This window comes from Anas platyrhynchos, chromosome 10 (assembly GCF_047663525.1).
Source record: "Anas platyrhynchos isolate ZD024472 breed Pekin duck chromosome 10, IASCAAS_PekinDuck_T2T, whole genome shotgun sequence".
Classification (NCBI taxonomy): domain Eukaryota; kingdom Metazoa; phylum Chordata; class Aves; order Anseriformes; family Anatidae; genus Anas; species Anas platyrhynchos.
The window spans coordinates 14,114,452-14,133,709 of NC_092596.1; the positions used below are offsets into that span (position 1 = coordinate 14,114,452).

The 19,258-nt window shown below is 59.0% G+C and overlaps 1 protein-coding gene across 2 annotated transcripts in view; it reads left to right on the plus strand.

Annotated features, from left to right (window-relative positions):
* The window catches only part of FRMPD3 (FERM and PDZ domain containing 3), a 41,769-nt gene that overhangs the window by 17,241 nt on the left and 5,270 nt on the right, over nt 1–19,258 (plus strand). For both annotated transcript variants that reach the window (XR_011811687.1, XM_027465173.3), the window contains exons 4-16: nt 2,444–2,598; nt 2,824–2,926; nt 3,048–3,093; nt 3,232–3,336; nt 3,997–4,104; nt 4,408–4,539; nt 4,642–4,761; nt 4,840–4,976; nt 5,533–5,656; nt 5,755–5,844; nt 7,387–7,566; nt 14,514–14,658; nt 18,274–19,092. Coding sequence is in view for 1 of the 2 variants with exons in the window: in XM_027465173.3 (XP_027320974.3) it covers nt 2,451–2,598; nt 2,824–2,926; nt 3,048–3,093; nt 3,232–3,336; nt 3,997–4,104; nt 4,408–4,539; nt 4,642–4,761; nt 4,840–4,976; nt 5,533–5,656; nt 5,755–5,844; nt 7,387–7,566; nt 14,514–14,658; nt 18,274–19,092 (2,257 nt within the window). In the remaining variant the exon portion in view is untranslated. The remainder of the gene's footprint in view (nt 1–2,443; nt 2,599–2,823; nt 2,927–3,047; nt 3,094–3,231; nt 3,337–3,996; nt 4,105–4,407; nt 4,540–4,641; nt 4,762–4,839; nt 4,977–5,532; nt 5,657–5,754; nt 5,845–7,386; nt 7,567–14,513; nt 14,659–18,273; nt 19,093–19,258) is intronic.

Below are 19,258 nucleotides of genomic sequence, written 5' to 3' on the forward strand. Positions count from 1 at the left end.
GTTTGTTCCCGGCTGTTTGCGGCAGCAGAGGAAGCGGGAGGAGAGCTGGCACCCAGTCCTGGAGCTCCGTCTGCAGGCGCTGCACCCACCCAGCCCTCAGGCACCACTCCTCCTGCTCCGGGCCTGCAGCCTGCCCAACCCCTCGGTTTGTTCGGTGTAACCTTCCCTGAGAATACTTGAACATCTATCTGCGTGCCCCAGCCTGTTTTAAGGGTTTTGTTTATTTTTTTTTCCCTTTTTGTTGAGTAGGAGCTGTTTCAAACTGAGCCCTTCTTGAGCCGTGCTGTCTGAAGGCAGTGTGGGTGCAGATGCAGCCCCTTGCTCCCAGTTTGGGCCTGGCACTGGTTTGTTCTGGCGGCTTTCCTGCTGGTAAAGATGGTCGGTCAGCACTAAAAGCAGAGGCAGAAATCTGGTCCTTAGGGGGAGCGGAGATTTATTGCAGTAGGAAATTAAAAATGCACACGTTGTCTTGTGGAGTAAGCCTTGCTCTGCCTGTACCCGGGCGGGGGAAACGAGGGCTCTGCTGGGGTGGCAGCAGGGACACGGGCAAGAACAGCCAAGTTATGGAGCATTTAGGGGGAGAGCTGCTGCTGCTGCTCAAGGGCTGGGGGCTGACCAGGTCTGGTGCAGGGCGAGCGAGTGCCGAGCCCCAGAGCTGGTGCAGGAGAGCTGCCGTGGGAAGGATGCTCGGAGCCTCAGCCCCACAGGCATGTCGTACCTGCTGGCGAGCACATTATGCTTCGCCAGGAGTGGATAAGTCATGCTTACGAGGACACTGCTCCTCTTTTATTTAATTTCCTGGTAATGCTTCTGCAGCATCAAAGTCTTATCAGGAGAGGAGCAGCTTAAGAGCCTGGTAAAGGAGTTTTATTGTCAGCAGGCAGCGTTTCATTCCCCTCTTCCCTTTAACGCTGGACGGCAGAGCTGGTTATGGCTGAAACGAGGTGTGCTTTTCTGCTTTTCTCCCTTTGAGATGCAAAGGTTTCCCTGCTAACCTTTTGCAGATGGTAATTCAGCTGCCCAAGAGCCACAGGCTCGGTGGGGCTGCTTGTGGCTCCTATGGGCACTGCAGAGCTCCCATTTTGCGTGGGACATGTCGGGGGGGAGCCTGACAGCTTCAGTGGGACAGCTGGGGCTCCAGGGTTTGTCGGTGACTTTGCAACCCCCTGCCTCAGTTTCCCCAGAGCAATGCTGTTGAGCATCCAGGTGCTCCCAGCCTGCAGCTGTGCCATCGTCCTCACGCTTGCACGCTGCTGGGGCTCGTCAGCTGTGAGAGGCTGGGGGCTGCGGCTGCTGGGGGCAGCCTGGGGATGGCAGGGGGGGAGGCTGGCTCGGTGGCTGTGCTGCCTCTTGCAGCCAGCTCCCTCTCTGCAAGCAGCAGGCGTTCTCCCTGGCCGTGCCAGGCGTGCCGGAGATGCGGCGTTACGTTCAGTCGCCTTTTCAGCAGCAGACAATGTCCTTGGATAATGTCCATTTAAGAAAATTGTTTGAATTGTGCAGTTTTTTGGTTGTTTTTTTTCTTTTTTTAAATGCTCGCGGGAGCAGCAGAGCAGATAATGAGGCAGCGCAGAGCCAGCGGCAGGGGAGCCGGCACCGAGGGCACTCCCTGCGGCTGCGTCCTGCGGGAGATGGAGCCCCCCGTGCCTGTGGATGTGTTGTGTGTCCCCCAGGAATTGCCCACTCCCTTCCACCCCCCAAAAGGTTCCTTCCCCGGGCTGAAGCCAGACCCAGCTCCCTTAAAGCCTCCCGGGACAGGTGGCCCCTGGAGCATGGGCTGGAGTCGAGCTGCCAGGGGCTTCAGCCCCTCTCATCCCTCAGTAGTTCCTCGCCGCCCTGCACCAGCGGGAGGGGGGCATGGGGAATGCAGACAGCTCGGACTAGATGGGCGATGCGTCAAGCCCTAAACTGATAAGAGACAGAACAATCGATGTGTTGCCAAAAAGGCTGGGAAGGATCTTTGTTAAGCAGGCTAAATAGCCTGGACAGGAGCAAGCAACGAGCGGCACAGAAGCAGCGGCTGCTCCCTGCTAACCGGAGGGCAGCCTGGCCCTGCTGGCATCGCTGCAGGATGCCCCGGGCAGGTTCAGCACCACCTCGTGCCGGGCTGGCTCTCCCCAGCTGCACGAAGCCCCTGGGGTGGTGCTGGGGACTCATCACATTGAGCTCGGTTTGTCCTAATCCTGATTTTTCAGGCTAGGTTTGATTCCAGCTGGGCCAAACATGTCAAGGGTCTGCATGGGGCACGTAGGGACAGATTGAATCACGGGGCCAGGGATGGGGTGGTGAGATGCTGGGTCAGGACGATTTCCCCTTGGGGTGCCCCCCGCCAAGCTGCCATCAGCGGGCTGTCCGCCGGGTCCTGGGGGGGTTTGGGGCGGGGGGGGCAGTTGCCTTTGCAGCGGGGTGGTGCGTTACATCGTGTCCCCCTCGCTGCTTGGCGCAGCCATGTGATGCCGGAGGAGCGCGGCGATGATATGGAATGTGGGCAGCTGGCTGCGGACACGCTCCGACAGGTGACGGTCCTGCGCCACCCCCGCTACGGATTCGGCTTCGTGGCCGGCAGCGAGAGGCCCGTGGTGGTGCGCTCGGTGGCAGCAGGTAAGGCGCATGGGAGGGTCCCGGGGCATTGCCTCGTGGCTCCGGGAACACCTTCCCCCTTGTCGGCCCCTCCCTGGGCTCCTGTCCCCTCCGGTGGGCCCATGGGGTCCTCTCCGTGGTCATGTATGGGGGTGAATGCTTTGGGGGCGGTTGGGACGCTCATTCCTGGCTGGGAATGTCACCACCACCCCTGGCCAGCCCAGTGCTGACCCTGTGTCCTGGCAGGTGGCCCCTCTGAGGACAAACTCCTGCCAGGAGACCAGATTTTGGCCATCAACGATGAGGATGTGAGCGAAGCCCCCAGAGAGAGGTTCATCGAGCTCGTCAGGTGAGGGCAGCAGCCTGTCCATCGTACGCCCCGGGAGGGGTGCGGGACCGTGCCGGCTGAGCGCTCACGAGGTCGTGTGTTGAGCAAGCCTGTCCTCCTTCCCTTCTGCTTTCTGTCGTAGGAAGGCCAAAGACTTCATCATCCTCACGGTCCTGCACACCCACCAGGTGAGAGCAGGCAGCAGGCACCACAGCCAGCCCCAGGGGAACCAACTGAGGGAGCTGGGACGGGGGTTGGCAGCCCTTTGGGAGCCCGAGGTGGGGTTTTGGGGTTCCCAGGTGATTTACTCAGCACTCTCTTTCCAGTCCCCCAAATCCGCTTTCATCAGCGCAGCCAAGAAGGCGAAGCTGAGGTCCAACCCGGCGAAGGTCCGCTTTTCCGAGCAGGTGACGGTCGGCGAGACAGACCCAGTGAGTCCCTGTGGCACCCGCTGCGTCCCCATGGCTAAAGGGCTTCGGAGGAGCCCCCGTGAGAGGGGTGGGCTGGGCTGGGCTGGCCGGGGCGTTGCTGCGGGAAGCTGCTGTGCTGCAGTGATGTTCCAGCTCAGTGGCATCATTTGTTAATTGCAGGAGGGTTTTATTAAGCAGCTTCGGTACAAAAAAAAAAAAAAAAAAAAAAAAGACGCTCAAAGCGCTTCTAGCAAATTCTATTTTTAAGCAAAATCAATTAGGTAATTATCTGATCGAAGCGCTGCTCACTAAATAAAATCAGCTCTCACCCCACTGCCTGCCCAAGCCTGAAGTGGGCTAAATTTGGGCTGGGGGCCAGAAAGAGGGGGTCAGCTCTGAGACCCCCAGCAGCTCCCCTCAGCTGGGCAGGCTCCAGGCACCCCTCTGGGATGCGCCTGACCAAGTGGGATGCTCGGTTCCCACTGCTGGCAGCTGGGCAGGTGACTCCATCAGGCAGCCCTGAATCACTCAGGCTCTGCGCTTCTGAATGCTCCACGGAGAGGCTGGGATTTCAAGGGAAATGTGCCTCCGAGCACACAGCCACCGGGAAGCGAGGGATGCTGTCACCACTCCATCACACAGCCCTTCTCTCTGCCTCCTCCCCTCCCGCTTCCCCTGCAGGACATGCTGAAGAAGGAAGCTCTCCTCCTCATCCCCAACGTGCTGAAGGTTTTCCTGGAGAACGGGCAGATCAAGTCCTTCACGTTCGATGGCCGAACCACTGTGAAGGTGGGCCCCCCCCTGCTCCTCCCCTCCCCGGCACCGCAGCGGTGCTCCCTTCTCCATTTTTTCCCTGCCTCTTGCTCCCTTGCACAAGCACTTGTGAACTGCCACCACATAACAGCGAGGCCCTTTGGCATCCCCGGGCGATGCGTGCTGCACCCAGCACCTCCTGGCTGCCATCTGCGGGGCCGCATCCTGCACCAGGGTGCTGGGAGGAGGCAGCTCTCGGTCGGGTGCTGTCCCCCCCCCCCAGCCCTGGAAAGCAGGGAGCCGCTGCCCCGCACCCAAGGCCGCCTGTGGCGTTTGCAGGACGTGATGGTGACGTTGCAGGACCGCCTGTCCCTGCGGCACATCGAGCACTTCGCCCTGGTTCTGGAGTACTCGAGCCCGGAGCAGAGCCACCGCTTCCTGCTGCTCCAGGACAAGCAGCCGCTGGCCCACGTAAGCCCCCGCGTGGGGTAAGCTCCTGCCCCGAAATCCAGGAGCGGGGGGGGTTGGGGGCTCGTGCTGTGGGCTCACCAACCCCATCTGCTCTGGCCCCAGGTCGTGCAGCGGACGCACTACCACGGCATGAGGTGCCTCTTCCGCGTCAGCTTCTTCCCCAAAGACCCCGTGGAGCTGCTGCGCCGCGACCCCGCGGCCTTCGAGTACCTCTACATCCAGGTAGGGACGGGGCAGCTCCCCAGGAGGAGGGAGCCGGGTGCCCGCGGACCCCTGAGGACACCTCTCTGCTCCCCGCAGAGCCGCAACGACGTGATCAGGGAGCGCTTCGGCGTGGACCCCAAGCCCGAGATGCTGCTGGGGCTGGCTGCCCTCCACATCTACATCACTGTGGCGGCCACGCGGCCCAGCCAGAAGGTGTCCCTCAAGAACGTGGAGTGAGTCCCCATCCCTGGCACCGCCAGGCCCACCTGTGGCAGCCTCCCTGGGGCTGGGGATGGGTGCTGGGAGCCCAGGAGCATCCCCCTGGGGAAGCCGGGCTGATTTCCCTCCTGGTGTCCCAGGCGAGGAGAAGCTGCCGTGGCTGTGATACCAGCCCTGCTGCGGCTCCTCCGGGGCCTTAAATCCATACGAAGAGCAGGGTGGCCTCTCCAGAGTGTGCAGGGAGGGAGATGGTGTGTTGGGGGGGAACCTCAAAAAAAAAAAAGCTTTGGGGATTTGCCCAGCAAACCCTTGCGTGGTGGCAAGGCTGCCTCACCGCCGTGCACCCCATCCCCACGGGACCCACGCCAGGGCTGTCCCTGCGGCGGTGACACCGAGCTGCAGCTCTGGCTCCCTCTCACGGCTAGAGGATGCTCTCCGGCAGCAGCCCTGCCTGCTTGGCCCTCTCTGCCCTGCTGTCCCCACGCTTGTCCCCCCAGACCCCAGGTAGGGCTCCCCCGCAGCAGTGCCCAGCACTTGGGGTGCCCCATCTGAGGCTGCTCCCTCCCGCAGGAAGGAGTGGGGTCTGGAGCCCTTCCTGCCCCCCTCGCTGCTGCAGCTGGTCAAGGAGAAGAGCCTCCGCAAATCCCTCTCGCAGCAGCTCAAAGCTCACCAGAACCAGCCCGGCGGCACCAAGGTGAGCCCAGCAGCCCTCCTGGCCCCATCTCGGTGCCGGCGGGGTGACACCGCGGGTGTCCCGCTGGTGGTGATGGCCCCGGCCGTGTCTTTGCTCAGGTCTCCGCTGCCCAGGCCAAGCTGCAGTACCTGAGGATCCTGAACGAGCTGCCCACCTTCGCCGGGGTCCTCTTCAGCACCGTGGGACTGGTACGGGAGCTCGGGAGGGGAGGTTTTGGGCTCTGGTCCTGAGCGTGCGGCCGGGGGGAGAGCTGGGGGAGAGGTGTCCGTGGCTCCTGCAGGGGTGTCTGCCATGTGTGCACCTCCCTGATCTGTTTTGTGCTCCTGGGCCCTGTCTGGAAAGCCCCCCCAGAGCCTCTGCCGACAGCGGGCCGGGTCTGCAGGGCCAGGGCTCTGCTCCTTTCTCAGCAGCCTTTTGGGTGATGAGGTGATCTGCTCGGTGAAGCTGCGGTAGCGCCAGGCATGTGCTCACATCCCCCAGGCTCCCCATCCGCACCATCCAGCCGGGACACTCTTCACAGCGCTCTGCTCTCCTCCTCCAGCGCCAGGGGGGCTGGCCACATCCTGCCGTCCCTCTCCAAGGAGGGTGACCCTTGGCAAGGGCACACAGGGAGTAGCCCAGCTGGCCTCGCCATCTCCACAAGTGGTGGCCCAGCCCCACCGCTGCTTGGTGGCTCTCGAAGCTGCCACCTCGCTCCTCCCTCATCTCCATCAGAGGCATCTGCTCCCCTCACCCAAGCCACCTCACTTTCTCCATGGCAGGAGGAAAGCCAAACAGGAGAACGGAGCACCTGCTAAGGCTCCCCGCTGCCTGCTTCACCTCTCCATCTCCATCCCTCCCGCTCCACCTCCCATCCAGGGGGCTCCATGTAAGTGTCACCTCCACCACCCTCACCTCTCACCTCCACCCAAGGGCTCGGCAGCTTCCTGGCTTCTCCAGCTTCACCCCCTGGGTTTGGTTTCTCGCAGCCTGTGATGGATTTTGCTCCCTGCCGTGCCTCGGAGCTCCTAAGGAATAAGTGGGTGCAGAACCACGCTTTGTCTCATAGGTGCTGGGCGGTTGGAGCTGTGCCTCCAACCCTGCCTGGCTCTCTAGGATTGGGGAAATCATCTCTGGTGGGGGTGCCCGGCTTTTTGTTTCATCTCTGAGACCACAGCTGTGGCTCTGAGCCAGCTGAGCAAACCGGGCTAGGAGCTGAACCATGTATTCAACCATACGAGCCACAGACTCGAGCAGCAAAAAATATTCCTTTATTCTCTTCTGTGCCAGCCTGCCCAGCTCCTCTTCACCCCCAGGTCTGGCTTGGAGCACCCGCGCTGGGCAGACCAGGACAAGGAAGATCTCAATTTCCAGCCAAGGCTTCAGTCTTATCTAAAACGCATTCGCTCCCTCGCTCCCTCCTCTGCTTCCCTCCCTGCGCGGCGGTGTCAGATCAGGCAGATTTGTACCAACGCTCTCACTTTGCTGTAGTGACACCAGCAGGCCTGAATATTTCATGGGGACAGTCAGCTCGGGGCTGGAGACTTAAACAGCCTCGGCACGCCGTGCACGCTGCTGCCGGCTCTGCACAGAGGCTCGGGGAGGGGGCCTGGCACCAGCTTCACCCGCTGCTCCCCGCCAGCCACCTCTGCCCCCAGCTCCCGGCCGAGCTCCTGACATCGCTCCCTTGTCTGTGGATGCGTTTATTGACCTCTGTCCGTCTGTCTCCCTCCCTTTCTCCGTGCGGCCAGGATGAGAAGCAGCCGGCCACCACGCTGCTGGTGGGCCCCCGGCACGGCATCAGCCACGTCATCGACCTCAAGACCAACCTGACCACCGTGCTGTCCGAGTTCAGCAAGGTCAGCAAGATCCAGCTCTTCAGGGAGAACCAGGGGGTGGCCCGCGTGGAGACGAGCATCCTGGATGCCAAGGTAGGCACCCAGGGGACAGCACCAGGACAGGGGTGGCTGGGGTGGGCACAGGCACTGCAGGGCACCGGTGAGGTTTTGCCATTAGCACAAGGTGGAGCTCGCCAAGCCACATGGGGATGTTGGGACTGGAAATACTGGGACCTTCGGTGGAGCTGAGCTCCTTCTCGGGCTGCCTCTGCGTTTCCAAATCTCCTGTGGGGTGCCTCAGCCTCTCGGCAGCCCTTGCCTTGTGGTCCCTATTTCAGCTGCAGCCCCACAGATGTAGTGCAGGGGGATTTGTGTAGGATTCTCCTGCTGCCTCCTCTCCTGGCAGACTTTAGCATGGGGCCGGGAGGTCCCTGCCTGCTGGAGGAGCAGCTTTTTTCCACGTCCCCTCCATCTACCTCCCAGTCTCTTGAGAAAAGGCAGTCCTCCCGTGCAGCTTCCCGTGGGCACGCACACACAGTGGCTTTATCTCCCTGAGAAACTGCAGACAGCTGCCTCCAGCCTCCCAAATCCCCCTGTGCCTCCCTCTGGAGAGGGGAGAGCATCCCGTGGGTGAGGCTCAGCAGCACCCCGGCAGGGCACAGGCTGCTGCTGGCTGGCTGCATTTAACTGCTCTCCGAAGGGCTGGGCTTTGAAGGCAGGATGTCTGCTCCAAAACGAGCCGTGTGCTAATCCTACACAGGACAGGGATGGATGAGGCTGGCTAAGAAAAGCTGGCAACGAGACCATTACCTTGAAGCGCTGATCTGCTTCCTGCAGCCGCTGCGCTGTGCAGAACGTGCCGCTGGCTAAAACACGGGGTGCCAAATAAATCCCTCCGGGATCTGCAGCCCAACAGGGGGCTGTGCTGTGAGCCATGTCCTACCCCTCTGGGGACCTCTGGTCAAATCCCCCAGCCTGCTGGGGCAGGGAGAGGCTGTGAGGGTCCCCGGGATGGGGTTGTACTGAGGGTGCCAGCCTGGGGGCACCTCCGAAGGCTGGGGCAGAGGCGAGGAAGCCCAAACCTGTGCTGTGCCTGCTGCAGCTGCTTGCTGGGTTGCTGTGGAAATGGCAGATGTTGAGTAATGGGTATGGGATCGGCTGGATTTCTGCGTGCCAGGTTTGTTGCTGATGCTAAGGGTTAAAAAAGGGATGGGGATGGGGACGAGGAGCAGCTCTCAGCCACACAAACACCCTCGCCTGCCCCCGCAGCCCAGGCCTGCCTGCCAGCAGTGAGCTGGGGAAGATTTCCAGGTAACAAGCGAGCCTGAGCAGATCACAAACCACTCGTGTTTAGTTCAGGAGGAAAAGAAGTGGTGGTTGTCTTATAAATTATTCACTGGGCAGTAATAGCTTTGTTTTGGAGCTTTTCCATCCCGGGCTTCAGCTGGTGTTTCAGACAGCCTGTTCTGGTACAAACCCCAGGCACAGCCTCTGCTTTGCTCTCTCGCTGCCACTGCGACAGTGGCAGAGGGCTTGGGGGGGACCAGGTGCTGGCAGGAGGCTGGCGCAGGGACCAAAAGCCCCGAGGTCTCTGCTGCTGGGTCCGGGAAGGGTTTTTGTTCTGACTTGAGCCTTGGTTCTGGAGCTCGGAGGCTTCCTGTGCTTCTCCCAGGTCCTGCGTTGGGACACGGTGGCAGCTGGGGACATCAGAGCCACCCCCTGTACCCAGCTGCGTCCCTGCCCACGTGGCTCTGGCGGTTCCCGCAGATGCAGAGGTTGCGCTCTCGCTGAAAACCCTTTTCAAATGAAGCATCCTTCCTTTTTCCTCTGCACAGCTACACGCCGCTAAGCTTTTCATTACGACAGAATTAATATTGGCAAGAAGCGTCTGAAACCCCCGAAAAGGGGCTGGCAGAGGAGCTCGGGGGCAGCCGATCCTCCCAGAGGAGCGCCCGCAGCGGGAAGCATCGGGTGCCTGCAGGGAGCAGCTGTCCGGGGCTGGCTGCCAGCCCACACCGTTTAATCACGGGCACGAGGGTAATTGGCTCCGTGTGTCCCAGCAGGACCTGCCGCCAGCCGGCAGTTTAGCCCAGATCGAGGCTGGGCACGGGAAAACAAAGGGGAAATTAATTCAGAAAGGTCCCCGGCTGCTGCCGCGCCTGGAATCTGGCTATCGATTGCAGCATCCCGGGGGCCCCGGGCACGCTTCCAGGCGGTGCCAGAGATAAAAGCACCGCGCGTGGCCAGCTGCAGCCTGCTCACCTTGCCCGGCCCCCTCTCTCCCCAGAAATAGGAGGTGCAGGGTGGGTGCCAGGGCAGGTGGTGGACGGGCGTTTGCTGGTGTGCATGGATGGGGTGAAAGCCCCGGGGAGTGGCACCGCGCTGGGCAGGCGAGGCCAGCACGGTGCAAGCAGTGATTGGAGCCGTCAGATCTCTTCCACGGCTCTAGATTGATGCCAGAAGCTGTTTCCTGGAGCCGAATTAATCGTATTAGTTTTCCTTGCGCTGAGCCTTTCTGAAACACCGTGAGAGCGAGATTTTCTTTGTCTCGGTGCTGTCTCCTGCACGGGGCGGGATTGATGCAGGGCACGCAGCAGCGCCAGCCCCAGGCACCCAGTGGGGGGCTGGGAGCCGGCCAGCAGCACGAGATGCAGGCAGCGTGCGGAGGGGACGACTTACCCAGCCGGCACAGCCAAATTTGATCCGTTTATTGAGAAGGAAAAAAGAACAGCCACACAGACCTCAGGCAGCCGGTGCCGCGGGGGTGAGCACAGCACAACGGAGCTGCGAGCTCGCGCACCCCAAGGGCTGGATTCAGCAAACAGGAGGTGCAGAGGGTGCCAAAAGCAGCCCCCTGTTTTTCTGGAGCAGGGACATCATCCCGCAGAAGGGACGGCTGCTGAAATCCCAACGAACGAGAGCATCGCTGCGAAACCTGCAGAGGTGCTGCAAACCAAGGCAGGAGCTGTATTGATCAGCAAAGGAGAAATAATGGCCCTAATCACAACAAGCCCGGTGTCGATAGAGCCGAGTTAATAATGCTTAGAGGGAGGGAAGGGAAGGTCGGGTGCACGTGAAAAATTGACTGCTGTCTTGTTAGGCCCCGGTGCCCGTATTATTAAATATAAACTTGGCAGAACACCTCAGGTAAGCCAGGGAACATAAATTATGGAAATTCATGTCCCAAATTCCTCCTGCGCGGCATGAAGGGAAGCAGTGTAAGACCCAAAGTGCATGATAAAGAGAGGAGATTAAAAGGAAATACGCATAAACTTAAGGGTTAGAGCATGCATAGATCAGGTCATAAATTAATTTAAATATCAGGACTGCTAGCATCCTCTCACATAACCCTGGCCATAAAATTTCATCCAGATGTTCTTCTATGAAACCTTCACCTTTGTCTGAACAGCAGAATACCCTCCAGAAGGACAGCGAGGTTTGATTTAAAGGCAGTGCATAAGAGAAAAAGCATTATATCCATAATGAGCTAATGCAAAACTCATCTCTCCTATCCAGTATAAATGTTTTTTATTTTACTTTCCGGAGAGATTGGTTGCTAAGCAGGAAGCTTCAAGTGAAAAAAATGCCCTTTGCTCATTAGGAGTAGAAAATCCAGAAAATCAGTATGAGTGGAAGATCAAAACATGGACAATTTCAGGCTGGTGTTGCGGATTTGGAGGCAGAAAGAGCTTTCTCTTTCATATTTGCTTCTTTTCACGTTGGCCTGTTGTAGGTCTGAGAAGAGCCCTTACCTGTACATCCCACTGTGCATCTGGTGGTGTTTTTTTTAAAGTTATCCCGGTGAGTTTGTTCTGTGTAAGGCTAGCTTTCATCCTCAGCACCACTGCCCTGCCACACATTTCCAGCCCCCGCGGGAGCAGACCCCAGGGGCTGCCGCAGCACAGACCTGCTGCGGGAAGGAGCAGGAGGAGGGCTGCCGCTGTACAGGTGAAACGTTCCAAAACTTTGTTGTCGTGCACGAATAGCTGTGTTGGTTTTTTTCTCTTTTTAGCACGTAATTCCTGGCAAGGCACGTTGCTTTGTCAGCAGTGGGACTGCTGAAGCCTGGTTCCCCTGGCTTCATTCAGCATCCCGGCAGCGCTCACCTTGCCTCTTGATTTCTGCTCCGTTTCAGCCCTCCCTGCACTAGGCTCTGGTTTCCACCTGTCCTCAGCTCCCTCCCCTCTTCCCCGCGGTGTTCCCAGCCCCTGAGCAGCAGCTGGGACAGAGGCACTGCATTTTGCAGTTAGAAAACCTGTGAAAAGCCACGCGTGTTCAGCTTGCTGCCTTGCTGTCGGACCTCCTGGAGCTCAGCCAGGGAGATAAAACATCGCCGTGGGAGCAGGGACGTTGTGTGAGCCCCAGCCCCATGGAGCTGCCCACCAGTGTCCCCTCTCCCTCGCAGGAGGTTTTCAAGGGGAAGGTCAATCCCGTTTGCCACGGGACACTGGTATCCCAGTAAAGCCCAAAGCCCAGAGTACAGTCCCGCATGGTTATTTCCTAGAGCAGCTCCCTGCAAAGCTGCCCCCAATTTACGATGTAAAAGCCTTAGCAACGTTAGCTGGAAATTTTTCAGGCAACTGTTCGGAGTGTAAATGTTTGCTTAGCTCGCTTGTACCTGGCTGTCTCTGTAAGATCTCATTTTCCTTGCCTGCTTGGAACAGGGTGACCACGATTGCTGGAGCCTTAAAATAACGTCTCTGTTAGCTGCCGCTCATCACACCTCCTCGCTGTAGCCTGATTTCCAAAGGAAACAAGGCTTCTGCCATCGCCTCGCCTCTCTGCCTCTCCACCCCACAAGTGGTTCCCAGACCTGCTGGCCACTTCCAGTGCGCTTTGTCGCCGGGGCAGAAGTCCCAAAGGCAGCAGAGAGGCGAGGGTGGAAGGCTGCACGCTGGCACTGCCCAGCCGATGAGCAGCTTCCCTAATAGCAGTGTTTTAATGCCTGACAATTCCCGAGGAGCTCTCACACCACTCGCTTGGCATGGAGCGAAAGTAATCTTATCAGGGACCCCTCGCTAAGCTGCAGTGTTAATCAGCGCTGAGATTTATCCCTTCCAGAGCAGCGTGCTACAATTAACTCCGGCATGCAAGGCGCTGATTGCTGGGGCCAGCCTGGAGGCTGGGCTTGCTCAGAGACCTGGCAGGGACCTCGCAACATTTTGGCACGCTTTGTGTTTTATTTGTGGGCAAGAAATGCGGGTCAGGGCTGTTCTGCCATGGTCTGGTCTCCCTGCGGCCAGGCGGGCTGATCGCTGGGCTGCTGGTGGCCAGCAGGACCTGACAGCCTGTTCCTGGGTGAGCAGGAGCATCCTGCAGCTCAAGGATCATTTTAATTACGCATCAGTGAATAATCACCAGGCATTGCCGCTCTCACCTTGGTGATTGCTTCCTTTCTTGTTGCTCGCACTCAAACCCTCGCTGCTGCATAACAGAGGGGGAAAAATGTGCAAATGTCTCTTTATTCAACAGATGGCTTGAAAAAAAAAAAAGAAAAAAAAAAGAAGGCTTAGCCCTTGTTTTAAGGATGCTTCATATGGCAGAGCTGGAACACATGGTTACCTTTCATCACTTCTGTCAAGCTCCAGGCTGGGCTGGGAGCTGGCACTCCCCTCCCCACCGCTGGATGCCTGCCTCCTGCGAGCTGCATGGAGAGCCTCCTCCGTCCCTTCTCTCCTTCCCAATGCTTTCCCTCTGCTCCGTGTCACCTCGAGTCTGTTTTCCGTGATGAAGAAAGCCTCTTAGCAGCGCTCATTTGTGTGTCAGGTTATTTCTTGTCCTTGTGCCACGCCGCAGCCAGGGAGGGAACTTTTTTGTGGCTGCCCAAGGAGGAAGCAGCCCCCGGCAGGGGCTGGGGTAGCTCAGGGCTGGTGGCTTTGCACCCAGGTTTACTGTGTTGTGTCAGACAAAGCGTGACATGCTGCAAGGCCGGGTCTGCCTGTGCCAGGATGGGGCAGAGTTTGCCCAGTGACTTAGGAAAACAAGCATTGAGCAGAGCCCAGAGCCAACCAGCGGGTGCCGGGAATCTCCCGCGGTTAGAAAACAAGCAAATGAAAATGGCTTTAATGCTTCTCGCACTGCATGGGCTGAAGTGGTTTTAAAATGGGCTCGGTTGGCCCTGGATGTGGTAAACGAGTTGTGAGCCCTGGAGGGGCCATGGCAGGAGCAGCAGGCACGGGGGCACTGGGAAGGGGCCGAGTGCTCCGTCTGGAGGTGGCTGCCTCTTCCCCCGGGGCTGGGCACTCCTGGAGAACACCCACAGGGATGCAGGAGCCGGAGTTTGTGCTGCTGGGCTTGTCCTTTCCACGAGGAGCCCGAGGTGTGAAGCTGACAGCTCTCTAGGAGGAACAAGGCATGGGGCAGTCCCCGTGCCTGTCGCTGGCCTGTGCGGTGAGCTTGTATGCGGTGCTCACTTCGTGGCTGTTTTTTTTCCTCTCTTTAAAGCAAAGCCCTTTTTTAGTGTGCGAATAAATGCTCTCCTAAAACAGAAGACGCCATCTGCTCCTAGGCACAAATTGAATTTTCCAAAGGGTTAGGTTTAAATAAGATCCATGGGCTCAGAGCAGTGGCTGAGGGGGCCTTAATGGGTTTTTGCCCCTTCTGCAGCTCGCTGTAAGCAGATGCCTCGGTGTATGGGAGGGCGACGTGGTGCCTGCAGTGACACGGGGGCTCTGGCAGCTGGAGACTACACAGACTCCCTGAGCTCCCCAGGGCCTGGTGTTTAATCCTGGTGCTTGTAGGTAGGCGTAGAACACCGGGATGCTCACAAATTATCTGGACCCTGCGGGGAGCGCACGGCGGCTTTCCCCTCTTTCATCTTCCTTAGAGGAGTCGGCAGGCGGGGAGTCACAGCTGCAGCGAGGCCCGGAGATCTGTCGGGTAATCTGCAGCAAGGACATGCACGTGGCTCTTTCTTCCTGTGTGGGAGCTAAATCTCCAGCCAGCTCACCCAGTTTCCCCAGTGTGAGCCCTTCGGAGCACTGGTCGGGCGCCAGGCGAGCTGCCTTGCCCTCACGCGCTGTGCCTCTCTTGCCTTCCAGCCGCTGGTGTTGCTGATGGAGTGGCCAGAAGCCACCAACTTCGCCTGCCTGATCGCAGGCTACTGCCGTCTCCTGGTGGACTCCAAGAAGATGATATTCTCCAGGCCCCCCAGCCAGCCCCCGCCGCCTCAGATTATCAAGGCAGGTACGGTTCAGCCTCTGCTTTCCCTGCGAGACCCTTCCCAGCCACCTCCCTCCACCTAGGGCCCTGCTGTGGTAGGAAGGGGGTGGTTCCTGTGGGATCTCCCCTCTGTCCTGTCCCCCTGCGGCACCAGCAGCCCCTCTGAGCAGCAGAACGAGGCCTGGCTTTGCAGAAGCTCTCACTTAAACCTGCATGAGCTTCCAGACACAGTCTCTGCCTGTACATTGGCCATTTCTGTCAGCTCTGAAAGTGTGGCTACTGTGCTAATGTCCTACATCAGGGGGCAATTTGGGTGTGTGGGCTTTCCAGGTGCTCTGCCTGCTGCAGGGAGCAGGGCGCTGCTCCGGGCACAGCAGCTAAGGACAGGTTGTGTCCCACCAGGCACTGATGCTCTGTTCCTCGAGGACAGATTTCGGCTGTCAGTCACCTTCAAAATGATCAGTTATCGTCGAGAGGGATTTCAGAGAGGAGCCAAGCCTGAGTTATGTGCCATTACTCCGTGCAGGGTGTGCATATTGAGTACGTTTGGGACAGGGAAATAGCAAGTACAGGCTCGGTGGCTGGAGGTGCTTCCTGCTGCACAGTGCACGGAGGCCGGAGATGCTCTCCCTGCTTAGCCACGAGCTGTGAGGAGCCTTCAGTTTAGCTTGTGGGGTGCTAAAACTGTCCCCTGGAGATGGGTGTAGTCAGAGGAGGTGCCAAGAGCTAGCAGGGCCCCTGGGGAAAGGACCTGGTGTCTCTGAGGTGTGAGGAGGGCACCCGGACACGGAGCTGGCAGCAGCGGGAGGACGCACTCAGGAGGAATCGGGAAGGCACCTCCAGCACCCTCAGCACGCCCAGGGAAAGACCTGGCAGGTGATGTTGCTGTGAGTATATGAGCATGGTTCCCTGTGCGTCTTCACCCACACATCTCACGGACAGCTGCCACTGTGCTCTCTGCTCTGCGTGTCCTGCATAAACCCAGCCCTGTTTGGTGTGAGTGAAGGGTGCCTCCAAACCGTGCGGTGTCATCAGAGCGCTCCCTCCCCTCACACTACGAGGCACGGCCTGAACCACAGCGTGTCGTAGCTCTTGCCCTTTTCTTGACAGTCCCACGAAACCAGTGTCACTCTGCGTGGGGGCTGGAATGAGCGTGAAGGGGAGTGACGGTGTGGTAGCACGGTGATGGAGCACTGGGTCCGTGCTCTCCATACTGAAGAGCTGGCCCCTCTCTGGGTGGCCTGGGCTGTCCTCAGGGGCACAGTAAAAACCTCTCTGGCCAGCAGAGTGAAGCAGACCCAGCACACTCAGCCCAGCTGCTCAGGCATCGTCCAGGAGGGGTGAATTTAATTAGTGTTGAGAAAACAAAGGCTGCCCATAGTTGTGGTCGTGCCACGGCTGCAGGCTGAGCTGTCAGGAGCTGAGCAGATCACCACAAGCTGGGGCTGCCGGTCGTTAGCACATCTCTGCAGGAACGATAAGAAAGCCCCACTGGGATGAATCAAGTTCCCCCAGCCTTTGACTTCCCAGGCTGCAGGCAGGCCGTGCCAGAATCTTAAACATGCCATCAAGCCCTGGCCTGCGCTTTCTGTCTAGAAGCGGAGTACATCCATCTGCCTGGAGGCCCATTAAACCCTGCTGCCGAGCTGCAGTCCTGTTTAGAAATGCACGCTCCGTCCAGATGCTGTCAGTTAAGTCCCTCAAATCCCTCTCTCGGCGTTTCCCTGCGGAGCCGCACGCCAGACCCCTGCCACAGCTGCACGGACGATCAGCCTCCCTTGCCCCTTCCTCCCCCCACACCCCCATTAGCAGAGCAGCGCCCAGGTCGCTGTCTCAGCTCTTTGCCAGGACTTTCTCTTCCAGAGAAAGCAGCTGGATTACCCATTTTATGGTTTTGGCCTCATTCAGAAGCAGGCCCTGATTCGACATGGGCAGCCAACAAATGCCAGCGTTGGCGGAGGCTTGCGTACATGAGCTCTGGGCAGCTGCAGGTCTGCACGGATGATCCTTTTTCCTCTACCCTGGTCCGTGCAGCCCGTTGCCGAAGGTGTCTTCCCAGCACTCAGTCACCCAGCTGGTGTTCCTGAGCACCAGTACGTCCATAAATGAGAGAGAGATTGTTTAGATTAGGTTTTTAGCATTGCAGGTGATGAACAGTATAATACAAACGTGTGTTTTGGGAGACAAATTGTCCAATTTGTTGAGCTAATGAATTTAATTAGGATTTATTTGATTTAATTTACACTTTGTAAGATGGAGCCTGCATCCCCCTGGCACCCGTTCTCGGCACAGCTGCACAATTCAGCCTGTAATGCAGACAGACACCCCTCTGGAGGGCTGGACCACTGGCCAGAAGCTCAAGCGATATTTCAGCTGCTTGCCTTGCTCAGGGAGTGCCAAGAGGAGGCTATCCCAGGGAAATGCTTAATAAGGAGCAGAGCATTAGTGCACCGTGCTTAGCAGCCTTCTCTGGGCTCGCTGAAGAAAAGGCTGAGTAAAACGGCTTGGTATGGCCAACGTTATGCACAAATGGTGGCAGTAATTCCTTCTTGCCATGTCACTGCCGTTAAATGGCAGGCTGAGGCTGAAGCTCCTCGTACATGCGTGCAGCCGTGCTGCTCCCGTTACCCTCTGAGTCTCACCAGTAGCTTGCGAGGCAGCACCTGCATGCCCAGGTTTGGGGACTGGCTGTGCTGGGCAGCCCTGCTCCTGCCTCCCAGCAAGGGATCTCGCTCCCGCTCTCTGTTGCTGCTGTGCAGCACCGAAACAAGATGTTTGCTTAGGTAGCCAGCCTGGATGGAGTCCAGCTGGGAGCAGAAAGCAAGCTGATGCAGTTAGGAAACAGACCTGTCAGGAAAGGTTAAAGGAATTTGCTGCGTCTAGTCTAAAACCGAGGCGGGGAGGGAGAGGGAGAGGGAGGAACAACATGATCTTGCTGGTGTCTAAAGGCTGTTGATAAAAGGGCAGCGACTGGTTGTGCTGCAGGTCCAGGCTGTTAATGATCTAATTCCTAGCCAAAAAAAAAAGAAGATGAGGAAAAAATAAAAAGTCAGAGTCAATGCTTATAAATGTCATAATATTTAACTGTATAAAATTTATATGATTGAGCTCTGTACCACGTAATCATTTTGGAGACAAGGGAGGCAGTGTGCTCAGTCAGCGCGCTGTGGGGCTGCTGCTGGCTGCAGCTGGGCTGCTCCCACACCCCAGGGAGCCACCCCGCAGGCTCTTCTGGCCGCAGCCATCACATTGCCCCAGCATCACGTAAAGGCCCCACTAAACCGCTTCCAACAGCTCTTTGTGAGTGGGAATCTGTTCTTTATTGATTCTGGAGAAAAGGCACGTTTGCTCCTTCGACCTGCATGGGCTCTCCTCGAGCTGCAGAGCAAGGAGCTCGCGGCAGGAGGCTGGGGGGCAACCCAGGAGGCTTGGTGTGGTGTCCCTCAGGCCATGAGCCTTTCCTCAGCGAGGAAGCCAAGGCAGGTGCTGGGCGTGTGAAGCCTCCATCAGCGCCGTGTTTGTGCAGGGCTGAGGGCAGAGAGCACGTGGACGTTCCTGCAGGGCGGGCAGCGGCTTTCCCATCCTCTTCTCCCCTCTCCCCGGCGCTGCTCGTGACGCTGTGTTGTGCTTTCGGTTTAGATTACATCAACGCACACAACCTCCACCGGCCCGCGGGGCACGCGGGGAAGAAGGAGAGCGGGTTCGTGGGTGGCCCCGCCGCCAGCCCCGCCGAGAGCCGGGCTCGAGCGGCCAGGGCTTCGGATTCGGAGCTCGTCAGCTTTTGCTACCTGCACATGCGAGAGCAGAGAAAGGAGAGGGAGAGCAGGACGGACATCAACGAAAACCTGATCTTTTTCGAGGAAACTCGCCCCAGGACCAAATCCGACCCCACCTCCAAGAGCTCTGGCCAAGGCTACGACGGGGCTGCCAACGAGCGCGACCCGGACGGCCTCGACCGAGAGCGGCACGCCAGCCGGGCCCGGGCACACACCATCGACACCCACCCGCGGGGCGACGCCGCCCACTTCTACTGCGAGTCCTGCCAGGCCAAAATCAAGAGCCGGCTGGCCCTGCGCAAGGCGGGCAAGCCCGGCGGGGCCCGCGACAACATGGTGGACCTGATGTCTCTTCCCCCTCCCGGCAGCGATGAGGAAGAGGACGAGACGACGGCCCTGCTCCCCGCCATTGCCGCCCCCCCACCCGGCTTCCGCGACAACAGCTCGGACGAGGACGACCCCAAGCGCCGGGCGGCGGCCGCCCAGGGCCAGGAGCAGGGCCGGCACCTCTGCGGCATCCTCTACGACGAGATCCCCGTCACGCTGATAGACAGCGTGCAGACGCGGACGGTGCGGGACCATGCCCAAGAGCTGGACGATGCCCTGGTGTCCACCCTGCAGGCGCTGGAAGCCCTGGCTGCTTCAGAGGACTGTCCGCATCCCCCGCCGCAGCAGACAGCAGGTAGTGGAGCGGCCGTGCCTTTCTTTTTCCCCGCAGCCTTTCTTCCCCTATGTGCATCCTCCCCTTTATTCTCCTCCTCCCATCCTTGGCTGCAGCCTGCTGCAGGACAGCCCTGAGGCCCCTCTCCCCGCCCTCGGTCGCCCTGCTCGCTGTGGCGGAGCAGCTC